Source organism: Geosmithia morbida (assembly GCF_012550715.1).
Source record: "Geosmithia morbida isolate 1262 chromosome Unknown scaffold_22, whole genome shotgun sequence".
Lineage (NCBI taxonomy): Eukaryota > Fungi > Ascomycota > Sordariomycetes > Hypocreales > Bionectriaceae > Geosmithia > Geosmithia morbida.
The window spans coordinates 57231-71112 of NW_023336209.1; the positions used below are offsets into that span (position 1 = coordinate 57231).

The 13882-nt window shown below is 52.8% G+C and overlaps 5 protein-coding genes across 5 annotated transcripts; 2 read left to right on the forward strand and 3 right to left on the reverse strand.

The window, feature by feature from the left end:
- Positions 1-1356: 1356 nt before the first annotated feature.
- Positions 1357-1716, reverse strand: GMORB2_4630 (uncharacterized protein; the record flags this gene model as incomplete). Its single annotated transcript, XM_035466604.1, has 1 exon — positions 1357-1716. The coding sequence occupies one exon, from the start codon at positions 1714-1716 to the stop codon at positions 1357-1359; it is 360 nt and encodes a 119-aa protein (XP_035318152.1).
- Positions 1717-1756: 40 nt separating this feature from the next.
- Positions 1757-2497, forward strand: GMORB2_4631 (MFS transporter, MCT family, solute carrier family 16 (monocarboxylic acid transporters), member 3; the record flags this gene model as incomplete). Its single annotated transcript, XM_035466605.1, has 1 exon — positions 1757-2497. One exon carries the CDS (start codon positions 1757-1759, stop codon positions 2495-2497), a length of 741 nt encoding a protein of 246 aa, XP_035318153.1.
- Positions 2498-6245: 3748 nt separating this feature from the next.
- On the forward strand, positions 6246-7314 carry GMORB2_4632 (uncharacterized protein; the record flags this gene model as incomplete). Its single annotated transcript, XM_035466606.1, is given in 3 exon segments — positions 6246-6553; positions 6568-6711; positions 6789-7314. The coding sequence occupies 3 exon segments, from the start codon at positions 6246-6248 to the stop codon at positions 7312-7314; spliced, it is 978 nt and encodes a 325-aa protein (XP_035318154.1).
- Positions 7315-8162: 848 nt separating this feature from the next.
- GMORB2_4633 (uncharacterized protein) lies at positions 8163-8813 on the reverse strand (the record flags this gene model as incomplete). The annotated part of the gene is made up of 2 exons (XM_035466607.1): positions 8163-8491; positions 8750-8813. The coding sequence occupies 2 exons, from the start codon at positions 8811-8813 to the stop codon at positions 8163-8165; spliced, it is 393 nt and encodes a 130-aa protein (XP_035318155.1).
- Positions 8814-9376: 563 nt separating this feature from the next.
- GMORB2_4634 (uncharacterized protein) lies at positions 9377-12756 on the reverse strand (the record flags this gene model as incomplete). Its single annotated transcript, XM_035466608.1, has 2 exons — positions 9377-9382; positions 12223-12756. The coding sequence occupies 2 exons, from the start codon at positions 12754-12756 to the stop codon at positions 9377-9379; spliced, it is 540 nt and encodes a 179-aa protein (XP_035318156.1).
- Between the last annotated feature and the right edge of the window lie 1126 nt (positions 12757-13882).

Genomic DNA, 13882 nt, shown 5'->3' on the forward strand with positions numbered 1-13882 from the left:
GGGGGGGGAGGGCGTGCAGAAGTAGATGTGTGTTGGTGAGAGCCCGGTCGAGGGAAGAAAAATTAAGGAGTCGTGTGTTCGCGTCGTCTGCAGCAGGCTGCTGGCTAGGCTGAGATGGCACGAGAGATCCCGAACAGCTGTGACGATGAGCGGGACAGTGCAGTAACAGGGACTGGACAGTTCCTCTTATGTGTCGGTTGTGCGTGCTGTGCTGCAAAACCGTGCGCTGGAAGCTCCACGTTCCATGTCTTGTGTGTACCATTTGGCATCGGCCTGCGTTGGCGCCCGTCCGGGGCAGAAGTGGCCAATCAACGCGCGCAGCACTCTGTGCTCTGTGAGGCTGCAAGGCATCAATCGACACTCAACACTGGCTGACTTGTTGACGATTTGCGAATATTCTACATGCAACCTGGTACTGAAAATTGTATTCGAATTCTCCTCGTCAAAGATAATAGTCCCAGGCCTGATCCAACAAGGCCTCCTTGTCAGCACCCATTTCTCTCACGATTGTGAGTCGAGCCTACTGCATGACCGTTGAATGTGCTGCTGCATACAGGTGTACATACCAGCAGCGGTCGTTGCTGACATATACAGACAGGTAGCAGCTGCAGTGCTCACTACTCGAATGTATCCGTACAGAGCAATACTAGCAGGTAATAGCGCGGCCAGGTACGATGAAAGAGCAAAGCTTGGGCAGGTGCGGATAAGAACTCGTACCTGCCTTTCTAGCCGGCGTGCAGACGACTCCCCCGCTACACCTTTTTCCAGTCCCAAGCACGAGTACGGACTAGGTCTGCAACTGATAATACATTATCCATATCTCCTCTACGGCATCTCAAGCCGAAACCCCCCCTCACGTCCGTTGTCGGTGCTCTGCTTATCTTCTGTCCCTCTTGCTCCTACCGCTTAATCCAAGGTGACTATGCTCCTCACACCTCAACCACGGTGATGTATTCTGCTTGAGCAGACGTTCTACTTGTCCATTGAAGCCTCGTGTGTATGTGTGTGTGTGTGTGTGTGTGTGTGGATGCGCTGAAACAGTGTTTTCTTCTCTGCCTACGTCGACCCCCTTCATAGCCCGTCATGCAGGCAAGGGGCGATGATGATCGAGAAGATTCGTCGCACACCGGTCACAGAGCCACAGCCTCGGCCATCTGTAGACGATGAGCCCGCCTCAACGGAGCCCGCCGAGGGTGGCTTGATGGGCTGGCTACAGGTTGCGGGGTCGTTTTCTCTTTACTTCAACCACCTGTGAGTATATCAACGTCAGGTGACCTGCGTTGTCGCTACGGATACAGATGTCCTGACGTGGCTTTGCAGTGGCATGCTGAACAGCTTCGGCGCGTTCCAGTCATACTACGAGACGGACATGCTCCGGGACTCGTCGTCGTCGGCGATATCATGGATCGGGTCCATCCAGACTTTCTGCTTCATGGCGGTGGCGGTGGTCATCGGTCCGCTGTTCGACATGGGATACTGCCGCAGCCTGATCGCGGCGGGGGCGGTGCTGGAGACGGCCGGTTTCATGATGACGAGCATCAGCACGCGGTACTGGCAGGTACTCCTCGCGCAGGGCGTGTGCGTCGGCTTGGGGACGTGCTGCCTGTCGGTACCGTCCATGGCCGTGGTGCCGCGGTACTTTGTGCGGCACCGGGCGCTGGCCATGTCGACGGCGACGGTGGGGAGCGGGCTCGGCGCGACCTTGTACCCGATCATCTTCCAGCAAGTGAAGGCGCGGGCAGGTTTCCCGTGGGCCATGAGAGCCATCGGCTTCATCTGTCTGGCACTGTGTCTGTTTGGCTTTTCGGTGCTGAGGCCGCCACAGCGTCGCCGGGGGGTGAACGCCAGCAAGCCGGCATGGCAGGCTGGCGGCTTCTCATGGCGGTGGTTCATCGACCTCGCCGCCTTCCGCGAGCGACCCTACCTGGTCTACTGCGTCGCCATCTTCTTCAACAACCTCACTTTCTTTATCCCGAGCTACTACGTGCAGACGTATGCAACGGCGCACGGGATGCGCACCGCCTCGCTAGCCGTCTACCTCATCTCCATCATGAATGCTGCGACCATCCCGGGCCGCGTCCTCCCCTCTCTCGTGGCCGACCGCTTCGGCGCCATCGACACCTACGTCGCCGTCTGCGGTCTCAGCAGCGCCGCCATCTTCTACTGGACCAGCGTGCAAAACGCTGCGGGGAACATCGCCTTCGCCGTCCTGTGGGGGTTCTTCTCCGGCGCCGTCGTCGCCCTCGCCAACGTCGTCCTCACCGGCATCACACCCGATCTGACCCGCTTGGGTACCCGCATCGGCATGGCCTCCATCCTCAAGGGCGTCGGGTCACTCATCGGCCCGCCGATCTCGGGCGCGATATTCGGCGCCACCGGGGGCTACCTTGGCGTGCAGCTGTTTGCTGCGTTTGGCATGATGTTGACTTCGATTCTGATTCTGTCACTTCGTCTGGTCATCGCTCGGAACGAGCTACGACGACAGAGGGGTGGCTAGGAATACTACGGGTGATGCAGTTCTTGGATACCGTATACACTCGCATATACACCTTCTTGTTGATATGCCACTGTATTCGCGCAAACGTATATATAGTATATGCTGCTGAAACGTCTGATCGGCGTGCAAGCGTCAGCAGCTTCACGTCGAAGTGCATGCACTGCCATCGACGGTCAGGTATTTCGACGTCATGATGTCGCACACATTGATAATACGTGGCACAGCTCCCGTCTGTCGGTCACGCCCGGAAACTGTGGCGAAAACATCAAGATAAAAAAAGACACCACATGTTCTCTCTCTGTACGGAATACAAATACAGATTACATTACGAATGCTACGAACGCAACTAGTCGTTCTTATCAATGGCAAGTAGGCTCGTGAAAGATGCCAAAAATGGTTCAATAAAATAGGAGAAAAGGAGAAAAGCCTCGGGCCTGGTGGATGAACTGAAAGTTCTCTTCTTCTTGTTTCTTCTCGTTCTTTGTTTGTTCTTTGTGTGTGTGTGTGTGTGTGTGTGTAAAGGAATGAACGATCGCACTGTTTTCGACTCTTGCCGCACTGGGTCTTTTTTTTTTTTTATGTTAGTTGGCAGAGCAGGCAAAAAGCCCGCAAGGCACGGAATTGTCGGATAGGGGGCATATACATGATCATATTTCTGCCTAGTGGCCTGGTCGTACTTCTGGTACTTTTAGAAAGTTGCAAATAGATAATGAGCGCTCGTACTTACGAGCAACATTTCCCTGTTTCAACTGGAATCAGCTCATAGGACGGGAGAGGGGAACGGGTGGATGGATGGCGGCGACATCCGCCGACGTACGTACCGCATTCTCGCGAGGCGTGTAAATTACAGAGTCGTAGTAGAAACCTGAGGCTTCTAGAACCTGAGGCTTCCAAAACCTGAGGCTTCCAAAACCTGAGGCTTCAAAAATCTGAGGCTTCTAAATGTCTACGAGTACCAACTAGTACAAGTAGGACCAGCAACGGGTGAATAAGGGGACTGGGACGGGGACTTACTATACATAATATTACTCGTACGAGTAACCTGTACAGATTACAGATTAAATACTATTATTATGTGGCACATGTACATTCACATGTACTCACCCTACTGCCGCCAGTAGCCATCTAGCTGCTCTCCTATCAGCGCAAATGGTGGACTCATTAATAGGATACAGAGCGTCAGGACGTCAAGACGTCAGGCCACTTTTCCCCAGTGTAATCTATACAGAGTACCGTAGGTGGTTGCTGTACGAGTATGCTTGCGAGCAGCATGGAAGCCGTCCGCGGCAGAGCTATATCTAAGTACATACGAGCAATACATGTATACCAACGCCAATCTGTCGTTAGTATCACACCACGCGCGGATCATCAGTAATGATGATAATCAGTAACCTGTACGGATACTCTCTGTACGGGTACTCGTACGGCAAGTAATGCTCGCAGTTTACAAGTAGTTCTGGTGAAGAGGATGCACAGGGGGGGAGCCCCATTGCCGGCCTGGACCGTGAGCGGTAGGCAATAGGAGCAATAATAGCAATATTAGGCCACGGGGGTAATACCCCGTAATTCAACCCACCGGACAGCCAGTAGGAAGAGTGATGATCAGGCTGTCGCATCGAGGCGTGCACAGTGCGGTGTGACGGCGACTGTCTCTCGTCTTTCTCTCGTCCGTCAGAGTGGTGGTACCCGGTATGGAGTACGTACCTGCTGAGTCGATGTTATGCGCAGGCCCGAGGCTGCGAATCTTCCGTCGTAGGCTTCGTGAGTACGAAGAAGCAGTCCAGGTCAGGGGTGGAGGTCGGATGTACATGTACTGGAAGTTGTGGGGTCCAGACCACAGCAAGGACAAGTCACGGCTGCAGCAGCCTGCCCCAGATAGCCATGGGATGGACGACCGGGGTTGTTTTCAATGTTGGTCTGATCACGATGAAGCGTCCACGTACCCGGGGGTGATGCGCGTGTGAGCACTGAGGAGTCAGGGTTTGCTGTTCTCGTCATCAGCTGTGTTTTTGTGTGTCAGCTCGCAGTGAGAGTGACAGCAAGCCCGACGTGCCAGTAAGTTTCTTCTTCTCTGAAATGTCCGTTTAGGTTTGGTTGTCTTTCCGCCACAAACCTAGGAGAAGAGAGAGCCGGAAAGAGAGGGAGAGAGAGGGAGAGAGGAGAGGGAGAGAGAGGGAGAGAGAGGGAGAGGGGGGGGAGGGAAGGAGGAGAGGGGGGAGATCAATCTTGCTAAGCAAGGTCGAGTGTACTCGTACTCCGCGTGCGATCCATTGGAGTCTATCCTCGCTTATTCCTTTCGCGGGTGCCCTGTTCCACTAAAAGGGCCCCATCTACAGGGAAGTTGCCGCCCCAGCGAGTTACCCCGTCAGTGGTCAATGTGACCTGTATGAGTAGAGTAGGCTGTACAAGTAGGGTTTCTTTATTATAAAAATAAAAATAAAATAAAATAAAATAAGAGAGAGAGAGAGAGAGAGAGAAAGACAAAAAAAAAAACCCTACTCGTACATGTAGGATGTACGAATATCTAGCCGTACGAGTACATATAGCTCCGTGGACGGTAGGTTCTAAGATATAGCAGCTCCACAAGATGGATACATCATACACATGCACTACGACGTACTCTGTAGCTGTGGCCTGTAGGTAGGGACGCGCTAGCATTGAAGTGAAGATGAATCCACACACACTCGCTCAAGTCCGGTAAGCGTAAGTTGGAGATTGAAGATTGATTTCTTTTTCCTTCTCGCTCTTCTTATTCGCTAATTTGTCTTCTTTTTTTTTTCTCTCCCTCTTTTCTTTAATTTTTTATTCTTTTTATTTCACTTACCGGAGAGCAGTGTGGAAGAGTAATGCTGATATTATCTGAAATGGCAGACTTGTCAACTAGACTTGTCAGGTAGACTTCAATGTTGTCGTACTCGTCGACTTTAGGAGGCTCTTAAGGGTCCGTCTGACGTCCCCCACTCTGGAGACCTTGGCACTTTCTTTTTTTACCTCTCCCAGTGTTCTACTCCATAACAAAGTTCCCAATCCCGGGCCAACAAGCGGCTGTCTCACGTAGTCCGCCTCAAACCCACGTACCACCCCCCCCCCCCCCCGACCCCAAGGGCCCGTACACCCAGGCACACGACTCCTTTCCGCTTCCCTCTTTCCTTTTCCCTCCAGCATTCTTGCCATTTATCTTCCTCTCCCCCTCCTTCCCCCACACACCACACACACACACACACCACACACAGGACTCACATCACCCCTGCTGCCTTCAACACTCTCAGACAAAAGACTCTACCTGGCCCCCTTTCTTCTTCTTCTTCATATAGCAAGATGAGCCCCTTCGCCCAACTTGTTGCCTCCAAGGCTTGTAACGGCCTCTCGTAGGTCTAGTTACTATCTCTGCACTTCCCCCGGAGACTTGGTACTGCGTCCTCTCCAGAGGAGTGAACCCACCTCGCTTCTCTTACACACGCCATCACCTATACCACTCGACCTGAACAACGAAGCACACACGACACACGCACACAGACGACGTCTTTCACATCTTGGCTTACACGACGACCTGATAGGCTTCCTACTCATCAGTTCCTCACCATCCTCTTTTTTTTTTTTGCTCTCACCCAACCAAGAAACGGCGACACTAGTATCCAACTCAGCTACACCTGTCAGCCCTCTTTCCCTGATCCGCGCACGCACCACCACCAGTTCAGAGGAGGACATGTCTTCTTTGAACTATACCCCTTTCCAGGCAGAAGGGACAATGGCCTGGAATCGGAATTCGCGTTCGTACGGCGAGGAAACAGCACAACTGCCCGACGCCATGGAAACCACCACCACCACCACCACCAGCACATCTTCCACCACATCGAGCTTTCGTTCGCGTCACAGCTCCCTCAGCTCTGGTCGCCATTCGTACAACCTGCGCGATGCCGAGGAGGGTCGATGCCAGAATGCCAATGGCGGCTCTGACATTACCGAGGCCAGCTCCGTCACAAGCGAGAATGGTGAGAACCCCGACCCCTTCCGCATCGGCCCCTCGCTTCTCGTACTGACGCCGCAGATGTCCCAGTCGATGCTCCCAGTCCGGATCCAGACATGTTCCCCGATGCCCCCGCCGACGGGCGACCCGCCAATTTTGGCGTTGTCATTCCCGGTGTCTACCGCAGCGGCTATCCTACCAAGGACGACTTTAGCTACCTGCAGGGGCTGGAGCTGAAGACGGTAGTGTGAGTTCCATGCATATGCATACGAGCCTCTCTCGTCACCGCTCAATCGTCTAACCTTTTTTTCCCCCGACATCCAGGACCCTGGTGAAGAAAGATGAGCTGGACGATGGTCTGGGCGAGTTTGCAACGGAGAACGGCATCAACCAAATCATCTTCAACATCAAAGGCACCAAGAAGGAGGCCATTGCCCCCTCGGCCATGAGGATGATCCTCGAGGTGGTGCTCAACCCGAACAACTACCCGCTCCTGATCCACTGCAACCGCGGCAAGCACCGCACGGGCTGCGTCGTCGCCAGCATGCGCATGACGGCCGGCTGGGAGAACCACCACGCCCTGTCCGAGTACCGGGCTTACGCGGAACCGAAAGTGCGCGACTGCGACGTCGAGTACATTACCAACCTCGACGCCTCGCTGGTGCGCCCCAGACTCCTGCCGCTACCTCCGATGCCGGGCGCCATGGCCGTCGGCAACAATGACCAGCCACGCCTCGCGGTCACCCAGACGCGTGGCATCAAGCGCGCTGTCACCTTTGGGCTCATCGTGCTCGTGTGTCTCATTTCCGGACACAGGTTCATGGCTGGCTCTAGCTTGAGGGTACCATGACGCCCCGCGCAGACGCATACAACCTGCGGCCATCCTGCTACCGCTACTCTACTTCGCTTTCCTTTTGTTGCAGTCTTTTTGCTCTTCTTCTTTCTTGTCTAGTCTTGCGCAGGGTCTTGTATTGGGATAAACCAACAAAAAAAAAAGAAGGGAGGTTGTTGTTCAAGTGCTGAACTATCTCCAACGGGGTTTCAGGTCGGGCGTTTTTGTTTTTTTTTCTGGCTCTATTTTTTTCTCTTCTTATTCTTAATCTGTCTCCTCTGTCTCTGTCTAGCCAAGTACAGCAGGATGACCTTGGTATAACAGGATACTTTGTCAGCAATAAGAAGCTGTTTCCTGCTTTCTACGGTGTCTTGTGTTGTTCTGTTGCATCTACGTACCCTAGAGCTTTTTCATATCCATTTTCATTCTTTAATGGCACTCTTTTCTTCTTCTCTTCTTCCTTCTCCCTTTTTTCTTTCTTTTCAGTGTACCTTTAGAAGCGCATATATAATAGAAAGACATGAAACGTGGAAATTCACATGTGATTGTGGGTTCTTCTCTTTTGAATTTTACGTCTAATAGAAGAAGGCCTGTAAAAAAAAAAAAAAAGTTAAAAAAAAAAGAAGCATGGTTCTTCATACTATTACAAATTTCTCCTCTTTCAAAAAAAGTACCATTGTATATTCTTTATTTCTTTCTTTTGGTCTGCCGACAAAACAGGAATCACTGTCATATTTTCCCATCTCTAGGCAATATTGTACATTCGTGACGTTGATCTTACAGTAAACCTCGCAGCACCGCACTCCACCCCCCCCTTCCCGCCTCCCTTCTCTTGTCGTTTCTGCGACACAGCATCGCGTCGGGATTCACTCCTCCCACCTGTTCCTCTTGACCCTCTCCTCCTCATCGCGATCCCAGTCCCCGTGCAGGAACACCCAGCCTCCAGCGACGGCGTTGGCGACGCCCAGCCCGATAGCGGCGCCCCTGGTGAGACCCCTGGGGGAGAGGAACCGGGTGGCCACGCTGCGGCCGGCAGGCTTCCTCCTCAGGGCCATGAGGGCGTACAGGCCCGACCAGGCGGCCGATATGCCCGCCGCGCCGGTAGGGAAGCCGGCCAGGTTGACGTACGTGCTCAGGAACAAGGGCGGGGAGAAGAGGAGGAGGGGGAGGAGCTGACGTGGACGGGTGTGGAGGGCTATCACTAGGGTTGCAAGTGTTGATGAGGGGATTGCAGAAGCTTTTTTTTGTTTTTTTTTGTTTTTTTTTTGTTTTGCGTGTGTTAGTCTTTTATATATATATATATATATATAGATTTTCTTGAAAGAAAAAGATTTAGCCTCTCACGTGTATTGTGAGAGTGATAGTCATGGATATATGATAGATGATGATGGAACGTGAAAAGCGTTGACATGATGATGTGAGAAAGGAAAAAAAAAAATGGCTAATTACTTACACCCCCACGAATCAAGACGGTCGGCAAAAGTCGTCGTTTCGACATCTTCATCTTCAGACGCCATGATGGGTTTATGGATGTGACAATGGATCTTGGCTGGTCTTGGGCTAGAGAAAATTGGTTGTCGCGATGCAAAGCAGCCAGGAGAGGAAGGGAGAAAGAGAAAAAGACCAGAAAAAAAAAAAGACCGAAAAAAAAATAGAGGATAAATGAGTTTCGGCTGACGACATTTTCCGAACAATTCTTGCTAACTTACCCTGCATTGTCTCTGAGTCAGCCAAAGTTCAGAGGCTGCCTAGAAGGATGACATGCCTTGGGAAAAAACAAAACCCCCCACGTCATATCTCATGCTCTTCTCCACTCATCTTACACCAACGACCCCCATAAGGCTTTTACACAGGGCTGCATGGCTTCCCCCCCCCCCCCTTCTTTCGGAAAGGAGCCTGTATCATGGTGTATCACCAGTTCTGTTTTCCATCCTTGACCTTGCTCAGCCCTTCTCGTCTGTCTATTCACTGGGCTAGGCATATTAAAAGACACTTGCAGATGAGCAGCTGGCAGTGTAGTCGTCGAGCAGTGCGCTGACAATGGGAATCTGCATATATATATATATCTATTCATAACCACCTAATGCTAACGACGTGTGTTAGGTGAACATTGACAATGATGGAAAAAAAAACAGGAGGATAGAAGAATTCAATCATGAGAAGCCATTACGTTCGTTTCATCGTTATATATATATATATATATATATATATATTAAAACACCGGGGATAGAAAAGACAAACCCCTCAAGGCCAGTGATGCTGGTCACGCTGCTGATGAAAATATTCCTCATCATCACGATACTCAGACGCCATGTCATCGTACCAGCTCGGAGCCATGGAGTATTCAAAGTCGGACTGCTGCTGCTGCTGCTGCTGCTGCTGCTGCTGATGCGCCCACGAGTCGTCGTATACGCCCTGATGATGGTACTCAAAGCCCGTCAGAGGCTGCATGGACGAATACGACGGCATCGACACGGAGGCGGCAGCGGCAGCGGCAGCGGCAGAGGAAGAAGAAGGTGCGTATGCCGTGTAGGTAGGCTGATGGCCACCGTACGTGTAGGAGTCGGCCACGAAGGGCATTCTGCTGCTGCCGCTGCCGCTGCCGCTGCTGCCGGGGAGTGCCTGCGAGGGCGGATAGGTCCCGGGTTGCCGGGGGCCGGCAGGCTGTCTATGCTGGCGACCCACGCCAGAGGAGGAGGAGGAGGAGGAGGGCTCGCCTTCCCCGTGGTTGGAGTGGGAGTGGGAGTGGGAGTGGGGGTGTGAGCTCTGGCCGTGGTGGGATCTCCTGCCCCGGCGGGATGATCGTGGACTGGGTCGCGGATACTCGCATACGAGATTGTTGGAGCGGCACCGATAGCAGCCGTCCTCCTCACCGCTGCATCTCAGCTGTCTTGTATGTCAGTTCCTTCCCGTTTCCTGTCCCCGGCTTCTCCTCCTCATCCTCTTCTTTCCGGAGGGATTGGGATTGGGGTTGGGGTTGGGGTTGGGAGGCGTCGTTGAATCCTTGGTTCTTGTAGAGAAATAACCGCTAACCTTCTTCTCATGACATCGAGTGCAAGCTATGTGCTGGCTTGACTTTGCGCTCTCGGGATCATATGCCTGACGGATATTCTGGATCTGGTCCGTCTCAGAGTCATACTTGAAGGTATTGAACATCCTCTGATGTTGAATCTTTTTTTTTTTTTTTCGTCTATCTCCTCCTCAATGCAGTGAGTAGACTCAGAGCAATGGATGAGAAAGATGATGAGGAAGAGAAGGAGCTGAAAGGAGAAGAGAGAAGGGAAGAATGCCCATCGCTGTATCTTGTAGGCATCTCTCAAGCCCCGCGATAGGCAACAGTCGCTCAAGCCAAGACTTTCCTTCCCTCCCCCCCCCCCCCCCCCCCCAGTCGAGATGATTCATACAGCTCACCTGTTCTCTCCCCCTGTACGCCCTGTCACTCGAGGGGGAGGGGGAGGGGGGCATATGACCTCTTCTTTCCTCCGTCACCAAATCACCCCTGTCCCGCGATTGTTCCTTCATGGCTGTCATGGCTGTCTTTTGCATCTTGCAAGTAAGATTTTGGAGAAGGATCCACAGCAGGCTGGGCGTTGTTAGTTCGGTCACCCTACATGCAATGCATGCATACGTAATGCAATGCATGTTCATCTCACGCCGAGATGGACGGCGGATCTTTCTTTTTCATGGATATTTTATTTTATTTTAATTTTTTTTTCTTTCTTTTCGTTCCATGGTGAATCACTGCTGCTGTACTGGTCAAAGGGACACGGTATTCATTCGATATTGCATCTTGTCACAATTCTTCTTCTTCTCTTGTTGACTGTTGTCGATTCTCATCATACATGTCTAGAGAGTACTTGTATAGAGGATATCAATGTCAATAGAGTGCACCCGTCAACAAACACCGTACAGCATACGAGCACTGTGATGAGGCCCAGAGTAGGACGTGCGTTACCACGGTATAATGATGCAACCGTGCAAACCACCATGAGAGGGAAGACCGGGATGATGCGGTTCGTACTGCTAACAGCTAACGAGGACACCGCAGCCTTTGCCAGCGCTGCTCAAGAGCTTGCATGGATGCCTGGTTGCATGCGTGTACCGTCACTACTATGTACCGTCACTACTACTACTGCTACCGGCAGTAAGGCTAGGACCGGCAGTGTGGGATGTACGAGGGTGTACTGTCAGCCAGAAGAGACGTGGGAATGAGCCATGTTGTATGCCGAATAGAAGCTGTACTGCATGGCGTTTCGTGCATGCATGCATGCAGACATTGTTCCCGGCTTCCTCTACAGATTCCTCTTGCCACGCACTGGCTCTTCTCCGCATGGATTGTGTGAGGGAGGATCACGCACGTCACTGTCACTGCCACGGGCGCAACTTTCCCCCTCCCCCGTCTCATAACCAATCGTGAACCCGGCCTTCTTTCCAGAAGAACCCCATCTGGGGATATCACTTACATACGAGTACATACGTGCATGTACCTTGACCATTGCTGCCTTGCAATGAGCCCAGCATCCAGCACTGCCTGCCATGGTTACCACGAGGCGAAGGAGGGAAAGATGGGGGAAGAAAAAGAAACGGAACCGTGTGCATATTTAGTTCGGGAATTGTAATCTATATATGCTTCTGATAACTAGTCTATCAATCGCAGCCGTCGGACATGTCCTTTTTGTCGCCGGCCTACAGAAACAACAGAATGAGAGCCAGCAGTGATGAGCGCGTGCAAATCATTGGAAGAGCAAAAGAGTCGAGAAGAAGGAAGCAGAGGAAAAAAAAGCCGGTTACTCAAAGTCAGGGTCATGTGAGAGGATGAGCAGGAGGGAGAGAGAGAGAGAGAGAGAGAGAGAGAGAGAGAGAGAGAGAGAGAGAGAGGACTTAGTAATACCGGCTGCGCCTCTCCTCCCTGACCTCGAGACGTACGGCCCTCCTGGAGATGTCCCTGACGGGGATCCAGCGCCCCAGAGGCTCGTACGTGTGGTCGTCCCAGTGGACCACGACCTCGTACCGGGAGGATTCGGGGGCCAGGAACCCGATGATGTCCGACGTAGAGGTCGAGTGCGAGATGCCGACGCGGAATTCTGGCCCGTACCGGTGCCAGAGGGAGGACCCAGAGGCCCGGTTGTCGACGAGGATGCTGGTGGTCGTCGTAGCTGTGCTCCTGCCAGACGACGACATGTGTGGACCCCCCCCGCTGCGGTCAAGGCCGCAGCGGCCACATCGTCGGGAGGAGCGCCTCCTCGAGCCCCCGCCGTGGCGCACCTGGACATGAACCGAGCTTGAGACCAAGTGCGACGATGATGGCGGCGGAGGGGAGGAGCGGTAGTCATCGCATACGCAGATCCTCACGTCGCAGTGGCTCTCCTGAGGGCTGCGGTTGCGGCGGCCGCTGCTAGGTGGGTAGTAGGCAGTGCTGCCGTAGCTCACGATGTGGTCGTTGCGGACAGCGTAAGCCATTGCTGGGTTGGTTGGAGGGTGTCGTCGGTGTCGTCTGTGCTGGATCGCTGACGGTTGGATGATATGGTCGTAGAAGGGAAAACCTGCGAGTGTGAGACTGAGTGTGAGAGAAGATGAGAAGAGAGATGCCACAGCACGGCGCGGGAAGTCTTGCTATAAATGATTTTCCTGTCCTTCTCCTCCACCTGTCATCATATGTCAAGGTGAAGCAGCCGACTCGGCCAAGTGGCCTCGGACAGAGAACTCGGGATGGCGCAGGAGTTCCATCCAGACACACACAGTCCAGTTCAAGACAAGGACATCTTAGATGGCATAGCAGAGAATGAAAGAAAAAGAAAAGAAAAGAGACAAAGTGGAACAAAAAAAACACAGCCGCCGTCCGTTGTGAGCATGCCGGTCTTGCATAACATCTTTGTTTGAGAAGGCATGACAGCAAGGTAACAAAGGCTGTCGTGCCCGCCTGTCCGAGGCAACGAACCAGCGATGATGGACAAGGTCAGAGACGAACACACCGACAAGCTTTCATAGGATGGACAGAGACGTTGAACGAGTCTTAGGATCATCGGACTGTACGTCATGCACAAGGCAATGTACAGACGCGTACGAGAAGGGAGGCATCCTGTCGGTCGAGGATGACGGGTCGTTCCGGCCGGGCGCGTCGTCGGACCGTTCGTTATCGACTGCTTTCCTGCTCCGCCTTTCTTGGGTTCCTCCATCGAGGTCTGCCAGTAGCGTGTCAGAAGAGGGTTCCACCACCAGAACAGGGATGGCATTCACGCCGAAGAGGTTGAGAGAGTCGCCCCGTCATCTGGTCACGAGGAACGAGCATGTTGGTGGCCGATATACGACGGCAGGCCTGTGCTTCTGCCAAGTGGAAGGTGCATTTTGAGATGAGCGAAGGATGGAAGAAAGAGGTCGAAGCCGGTGGAAGGTGCCTACCTGATGGCCAGCATTGGCTGATGATGAGGTGATGCGATCAGTCTTGCCCTAGCAGACAGCGGCTTAGATGCGCACACATATACATGAAGACTGGTAATATCTTGAGGTCTACGGATAGATGATATATTCCCGCATGAACTTCATCTCATCAAGAGATTGAAGAAGATACGATGCAAGGCGGCCAGAA